Source organism: Gavialis gangeticus, unplaced genomic scaffold (genome assembly GCF_001723915.1).
Source record: "Gavialis gangeticus isolate Ggan-Ray unplaced genomic scaffold, GavGan_comp1, whole genome shotgun sequence".
Lineage (NCBI taxonomy): Eukaryota > Metazoa > Chordata > Crocodylia > Gavialidae > Gavialis > Gavialis gangeticus.
The window spans coordinates 33,115,949-33,124,348 of NW_017728996.1; the positions used below are offsets into that span (position 1 = coordinate 33,115,949).

Below are 8,400 nucleotides of genomic sequence, written 5' to 3' on the forward strand. Positions count from 1 at the left end.
GGGGGGGGGGGGGAGGGGCTCCTCTCCACAGCAGAATGCAATCCTGGGGGGAACAGGAGGACCTGTGCCCCCAGATCTAGAACGTAGGCTGCAGACTTGGGTTCTCTGCCTTGCAGCTCTCCTGGTGCTTCTGCAGCCCATCAGGTGTGACTGGGTGCAGCAGGACGGAATGGGGGGAAGCAGGACAGGACAGGAGGAAGCTCCTTGCCACTGTGAGCTCCATGCTGCCCTGGCAAGGTGTCCTCTGCCCACATGGCAGAAAATGGGGTGGCAGAGTGGGATTATGCCCCCTCGCTGCTGCCGCACAGACAGATGATACCTTGCCAGGGCAATGCGGAGCTTGGAGCCGCAAGGAGCTTTCCTGTGTAGCCCCACATTGCCCTGCCATGCTGGGTTGCACCTGCTGGGCTGCAGAGGCCTTAGGGGAGGGTAGCAGGGCAGGCAAGCCACCCCATGCACAGATCTAGGAGGCTCAGATTCCCTTTGCCCCCCAGGAGTGCATGCAGCATCAGGGAGCTGGCCCCACCTGAGCCTGCAGCAGGCAGGAACCAGCAGGGGGAGCCAGGTTCAGCTTCTACAGCAGCTGCTATGTCTTGTGGGAGGCAGCCTGGGCTTGGGCACCGATGCTGGGGGCAGGGGACTGCAGACTTGGGGCCTTGGCCCCGTAGTCCTTGCAGCTGGGGACCCCTTGGGCAGGGCTGGTAGGGGCCCAGGAGCTGTGGGTGGGGGCTGATGGGCAACCAGCAGTGCTTGGGGGGTGGGTTTGTGGTTGGGGAGTGAGGAGCACCAGCAGGGCCAGGGTGGCTGTGAGTTGGGAATGAAGGGCACCAGCAGGGCTGGGGGGCTGTGGCTTTCAAGTGAGGGGCCTGGACCTGGTTTATGAGTTAAGGGGGCAGGGGAGCTCAGATTTTCCTTAATAGCCCAAAATCAAATACCAACAATTATACATATTTAGAATTTATTTTATTATAGCCAAATTGCTTTAAAATTGTAAATATATCAACAAAACATTGTGCTAATGGATACCTGTATATATTGTGGCCTTTCATTTTAATCACAGATTTTGTGGTTTTAGTTGGAGAACTTGAGATATTATTATTATTATTATTATTATTTTTTTTTATCAGAGAATTTGTGAATTTGAATCGGGGAAAACCATGATCCCTGGTTATAAAAACATTGATTAAAAAATCAGTTTCTCAGAGAACAGGGTATATAAGAGGCAGGCTATCTTATGTGAGGTTCCTAGATAACATTTAGTGATGATACATGCATACACAAAATAAAAAGAAAGGAAAATTTAAGGTCACCTCTTTCTGTCCTTGAAGTATTGAAATTTAACTGAAGACTTCAATGTCCAATGCTTTTCCCATGGATTTTAATACAGAATGTTTACTCTTGTCCTAATTGTTTTTACTACTTGCCTGTTCACAGGAAAATGGCAGTCTCCATGGAAAAAGCTCAGACCTCTCCACAGACATAGAAAAATTGAAACCTCAAGAGGTACTACTTCATCTTTCTATCTGAGTGTGTGAGTTATCTACCTGTAGCCTAACACTGGAGTTATTCTTCAAAAGTCATGTGACAGATTTAATTGTTTTAAGATTTCAAGTCAGCTACCAAAGAAGGCTAGGATTTTCAGAGGTGTACAAGGACCTGCAGTGCAGTTCAAATTAACTGAGATTTAGGCACCTAACTTCCTTAGGTTCCTTACACTGTGTCAGTCTACATGTGGTTTTCATCTAAGCATTCCAAATCCAATCGAAAACAAATGTTATTAAATCTTTTAGTTGCCCAGTACTTACCTCACATTTGGGTGTTTCATTACTAGGGGGTGTGCAAAATGGGTTGTTTTCAGTTCAGATTTAGCCTGTATCGGGGATAGTGATTCGATTCGTTGATTTATTGTCCTGACCTAGAAGTGTACCGGAAGTGCTCCTGGTCCACTTCCGGGTCTGCTGCCAAGCCTGCTGGGGACCCCCCCTGCACTCCTGTGGGACGCTCCATTCGCCCCACCATCTAAGCATTCACGAGCTGCCTGGTACCTTGAGGTATATAGAAAAGACGTTTAAAGCTGTGTCCTTGTCCAAATCATTGAATCTCTCCAAATCGATTTGGAGGGTTCCAATTCGATTCGGAGAGACTAACGGGTCTCCTGATTCGATTCAAATTCAGAGATTTGGTTACCAAATCAGGCTGAATCCCTGCCAAATCTAATCAGCAACTGAAGCTTTGCACAGCCCTATTGATTACCTTTCTAACAATTAGAGCAGATGATGGAGCATTTTTTGATAGCTTCTTATCTGAATTAATGAAAAGGCATTGATCAAGGCATTCAACAACTTCTGTACACAAAATGTTGTCATGTCTTCCAGCCTAATCCCATATGTGTGATATTACTGATTCATAGTAATCACTGAGTACCTAAAAAGTTGGTTTTCCATTAGAAATGCATCCTTTCCTTAAAAAATGAATAACTTAACTATGAAGGCTTTCTCTTTCATAGGAACTAATTAGAAATTAAGATTAGTGGATCTAGTAGAACTCTGAAAAACCTTGATGCCTGCCATATGTTTGAGGTGGTTGGACTGAATTTTGTTTATTATACCTTTCTTCCCAATTTGATAGTTCAGATGTTGAATGAATGCCCCGGTAATGATTACTATATATAGGACCCACCCTTTATAAAGCAGTATAGAGGTGGTGATTGATCTTTCTTTTTTTTTAATGGAGAGACATTTGCACTAGATTAGAACCATAGCAGATTCCTGGGCATCTGTTTTAGAGAGATGTAAGGCTGCTCTTTGGATGTCTTGTTTTAGCAAGACCTTGGAGATCAGTTTTGAAGTACTTGACATTGATTGACTCCAATGAGTTTCACTCAATAAATTACCATGGAATTTGGTCCATAGCTTGTAGAAGGCTAGTCGCATCTCACTGATTCATCCCCTCCCTGCTTTCCCTGAAATGATATACTGCCCAACCTCCAGGCTTTCCAGTTTCTTTGTCAGTTGTTCTTTACAGAGGAAACCTCATTACATGACAAAAATCACTTTTTCCTGTGGTAAACATTGCCTTTTAATTGAAGGTTATTCTTTTATAGATTTTCATAGAATCATAAGAAGTTAGGGTTGGAAGGGACCTCAGAAGGTCATTTATTCCAGCCCTCTGCTCAAAGAAGGACTATCCCCAATTGGATCATCATAGCCAAAGCTTTGTCTAGCCAGGTCTTGAAAACCTCCAAGGATGGGGCTTCCACCACTTTTCTGGGTAGCCTGTTCCAGTGTTTCACTACCCTCCTAGTGAGAAAAATCTTCCTAATATTTAACCTAAACTTCCCTTGCTGCAATTTATGACCATTGCTTCTTGTTCTGTCATCTGCCACCACTGAGAACAGTCTAGCTCCATCCTCTTTCAAACCCTGCTTCAGGTAGTTGAAGGCTGCTCTTAAGTTCCCTCTCAGTCTTCTCTTTTCTAGACTAAATAAGCCCAGTTCCCTCAGTCTTTCCTCAGAAGTCATGTGCCTGAGCCCCCTCACCATTTTTTGTCATCCTCTTCTGGACTCTCTCCAATCTGTCCACATCATTTCTGTAGTGAGAGGCCCAAAACTGAACACAGTACTCCAGATGTGGCCTCACCAGTGCTGAACAGAGGGAAATAATCACTTCCCTTCATCTACTGGCAACACACCTACCAATGCAGCCCAGGATGCTGTTAACCTTCTTGGCAGCAAGGGCACACTGCTGGCTCATATTCAGCTTATTGTCCACTGTAACCTCCAGGTCCTCTTTTGCAAAGCTGCTGCCCAGCCAGTCAGCCCCCAGCCTGTACTGGTGCATAGGATCGTTCTGTCCTAAGTGCAGGACATTGCACTTGCCCTTGTTTAACTTCATCAGATTCCTTTTGGCCCAATCCTCCAATTTATCTAGGTCACTCTGAATCCTTGCCCTACCCTCCAGCATATATACTACCCCCCCTCAGCTTGGTGTCATCTGCAGACTTGCTGAGGGTGCCCTGTATGCCATCTTCCAGGTCGTTGATGAAGACATTGAACAAAACCAGCCCTGGGACCGACTCCTGGGGCCCTCCGCTTGATACCAGCTGCCAACTAGACATTGAGCCATTGATTTACTACTCTCTGAGCCCGATGTTCCAGCCAGTTTTCATTTTATTGCAGTGTGGATAATAGTGGCTTTTATCTGTGTAAATTAAACACCTGTGTAAGGTTTTCTTTCTTTGGTTTTGTTATAACAATTCCTACTTTATAAAAATTGCAACTTAGTTTTTCATCTATTCAGATGTCTGTCCCCAAAGGAGGAATAGTCATCCATTTTTTCCCAAATCTCTTTTTAGGAGGTAATGGCAAAAAGTCTTGGGCATAATTTAATTGCAGTATTTTTCCAAAGAGCAAATACTTTCATGCAATTATATCATGTATAATGCAATAAAAAATGGATTGGCAGGTTTAATATTATTTGATATGTAGTCCACTTTAAATATTATGTATGCAATTTGCCTTCCTTTTTACCTTGGAAAAATCTGTGTATGCACATCCATCCATGGAAACATTCTTCTAGTCATGTACGTGTACTTGAATCCAGAGTTGAGCTCATAGTCAAAATCTAACAGATATTACTTGGGATTCCAGCATCAAAGTAGAGTAAGTGTTAATAAGTCTATTGTATTTGAGCTCTCTCTGGCCTCTCTCTTTTGCGTTGTAACTGCTTCCTCTAGTAAGGGGTGGATCCAGAGGGAGTGCAGTGGGGTGGCCACATCCTCCTTTCTGACCATGTGGCAGGAGCAGCTGCTGGGGACACTTTTTAAGTACCCACAGAAGATAAAAATTTGCCCCTCCCTTCCCCTTCATGCCCAGAGGTGTGTCCCTTCCCTTCCTCTCTCCTTCCTTTGCCGCTTTTCCCATTATCCCCTCCCCTGCTTGCCTCTGTCTTCCAGGTCAGGAAAGATCCAGAGCTCCTCCAGCTAGGTTGTATGGTGTCTGGGTCCCCCCCTCCCTGCCTAGTCATCCTGGATTTTCCCTTCCAGCCCAGAAGCTGAAACAAGGAGGGGGGAACCTGCTGCTGCCACTGTTTTGGGGCTGATCCTGGCCCCAGCCTAGACTGGTTGGAGGGGATTTGGAGTTCCCCTTGCCCCTGGGATAGTGGCAACAGCAGGTTTCGAATGGGGAGGGGGGCATGCCTTGGTGGGGGGGTGGGTAATTATTACTTAGTCATGTGGTGGGGTCTGCCATCCTCAGTGTGTCTGTGTGTGTTGGGCCTGGGACTGGGGGGGCTTAGCCACTATTGCAGCACTGATCACTGCTTCTACACCCCCTGCTTTGCAAAATCCTGGATCTGATTCTGCCAGTAGTTTATCATATTGTTCAGAAACAGATGACCTGCTATGAAATTTTCTTATACAACCCCTCAAAAATAGAAACCAAAATAAACACAAAAAAACAAGCCCAAGCCTGTCACACCCCATACCTTCATTGCTCAAGAAACTTCCTGAATTAATTTGATTTATGGCCAAGATGTTTCTAAAATACGTGCCAAAAGTTAGCTTCCAGATACCATATGTAAGTGTCTAAATATAGGGTTTATGCACTCATTTTTAATATTTTGGCCACATATGTTAACATGTTTTCCAGGTTTACAGCTTTGTTCAAGGACTAAAATAGTCTTTCACTCTAGTGTACAGGTTGGCTATGACTGAAACTTAATCACAGTGTTGAGATAAGCATTGGAATCTTTTTACAAATTAGTTTCCTACATGGCAGTTATTTGCACATGATCCTTGGGAAAGAGCCAAATGAATGTACATTCATCAGTTTAATATAGTAATGATACTCATCTTAGGTGACTCAAGATATAATTATTTGGGATGCCTATTTAAAATGGGATTCAGTGGTTCACTAAATTAAATCGATGTAACCTCAGAGTAGTTCTGATTGGAAATCAGAGAATTGACAGTGACCATTCCAAAACTGACTACTTTTTCAGTGAATAATTCTGAATTTTTTCTCTAATGGTAAACCTGCAATTCTCTAATGGGAAACACTACATGATGTTTTCAGATTTTAGTGCCATTTCCTCTTTTACCTACTTCACTTTGATATGTAACAGTGGTGTTGAGTCTTCTGGCACTCTGACCCAGATAAGTGGTACAGGGTTGATCTGCAGGCCTCATCCCATGAAGGATCAGCATGTGTGGTCAGTTCACAGATGTGACCCTGCATGTCACCAAACCCTGCATATAGGGCCATGTTAACTGAACCACAGGGCTCCACAGGAGTCCTGAAATTTGGCAGTAGGGGAGAGTAGGGAGACTGCCATTGCCCCCTGCCTCATTTCTGGAGCTGTTGGGAGTTTTGCAGTCTGGATAACATGGCTCCACAGGCCAACGCTCTAGCTCCACTGGTATATAATAATGTCAGACAAACATTTTATTTGCATTTAGAAATATTTTTAAATATCAGGTTTTTCCTACTTTTAGATGACTCGTGTAGAAACTTTCTTGTCTTCTCCCTTTCCCTAGAATTAAGATAATAGTCATCATCAGCTGTGCCATGGTACTCCCTCTGGATCTGTCTCTGGGGGTTAAGTTGAAAAGGCTGGGTATTGGGGTATTGGCAAAGTAAAAAAAAAAAAAAAAAAGGATGAAAAGTAGGTCATGATAATGGATCCTGGTGTTTTTCTGATTTAAAAACCTTAAAATCTGTGATTAAAGCACCCCTGGCCCTGCTGGTGTCCCTCACTTCCCCCTGCCCCCCATCCCAGGCTTGGCCATGCCCCTCACTCTCCCCCACATCCTCCCAGCCCTGGCTGGTGCCCCTCACTCCCCACCCACAGCCCATGCATCTGCCAGTCCTGCCAGAGGGGTCCCCACCTGCCAGGAACCTGGGTTTGCAGCCCCCTCCCCCTGATGGAAGACAGCAGCTGCTACAGTGGAATTGAGCATGGAGCCGGCTCCCCCCACCATTACCTTCTGCCTGCCTGCTGCGGGCTCAGGTCAGAGGGCAGCTCCCTGCTGCAGTATGCACTCCTGGGGGGGCCCAAGGGGGGAGGGGGCAGAGCAGGTGTGGGCTTGGGTTCCTACCCTGCTGCTTTCCTTTGGGGCTGCCACAGCCTACAGGTGTGACCAAGTGCTGCAGGGCAGAGCGTGGCCACACAGGAAAGCTGCTTGCAGCTGCAAGCTCTGCGCTGCCCTGGTGACGCATCTCCTGTGTGCTTGGCAGCAGTGAGGGGCACAGCCTCATGCTGCTGCCTGCTTTGGCCCCATGTGTGCAGGGGACACTTCTCCAAGGCAGTGTGGTGCTTGCAGTGGCAAGCAGCTTTCTTGCATGACAGCGCTCTGTCTTGCAGTGCCGGGTCGTACATGCTGGGCTGTGAAGGCTCCAGGGGAGGGCAGCAGGGCAGGAGCCAGAGCCTGCGGCAGGCAGCCTGCCCTGTCCCCATCCCATGCACAGATCTGGGGGGCACGGGTCCTCTCTGCCCCACTCCCAAGAATTTATGCAACAGCAGGAAGCTGGGTCCACCTCTGCCACCCTGCCCCTGGACAAGTCACCCATGGCCCTGGGCCCCAAGCCCGTGTACCACCTGGCAGGGTGGCATCCCCTGCCCAACTCCCTCCCTCCCTCCCTTCCTCCCTCTGGGGGCATCAGTTTCCCCTCCACTCCCACTTATCTGCAGGAGCTGCTTCCCAGGCTGCCTGGGGCCATGCGCATATACATGCACATGGCGCCCCTGCTTGACTGCCCTCCTTCTGCTCCCTCCCATCCCTTTGAAGGCTGGAACTCTGCCAACCTGCAGACAGCTCGCTGCAAAACTGTAAAATCTGTGGGTTTCTCTGCTAAAATTAGACATCCACGTTTTACTCCAGTAAAAGGGAAAATCGACATTTTACTCTGTTTTTCCATGGGAAATGGAAAACCTGGATCCCTGGTTATGATGGACAGCTTTACATATAATTTCTTAACTAAATACTACAGTCATTCTCAATGTGTACTTTTAAAATCTCATGTTATGTCAGAAAAATTTTCCTGAGATTTCTCTTTTACATTGTTTAGACAAAATTTCGTGGTGGTCACAGCTTTCAGACTTGAGCCATGTATGAAAAAACCCAAATCTTGAGTTTTAAAACATTTAATCTTGCTCAGTTCTCATAAAATTACTTGAAGCACTTGTCTGAAACATTAAAAGCTAAATGATATACAGTTTGAATCCTTTTAATTGAAACAGTCTAAATAGAAATCAGAGCAATCAACTAGTTACCTCATGTGTCTGTACACAAATGCACAGAGCCTGGGAAACAAGCAGGAAGAATTGGGAGTCCTTGCACAGTCAAGGAACTATGACATGATTGGAATAAGAGAGACTTGGTGGGAGCTCGCATGACTAAAGC

The 8,400-nt window shown here is 46.0% G+C and overlaps 1 protein-coding gene across 9 annotated transcripts in view; it reads left to right on the top strand.

Annotated features, from left to right (window-relative positions):
- TCF12 (transcription factor 12) overlaps nt 1–8,400 on the top strand; it is a 407,201-nt gene that overhangs the window by 153,702 nt on the left and 245,099 nt on the right. For all 9 annotated transcript variants that reach the window (XM_019504280.1, XM_019504282.1, XM_019504281.1 and 6 more), the window contains exon 4: nt 1,435–1,503. In XM_019504280.1, coding sequence (XP_019359825.1) covers nt 1,435–1,503 — 69 coding nt within the window. The remainder of the gene's footprint in view (nt 1–1,434; nt 1,504–8,400) is intronic.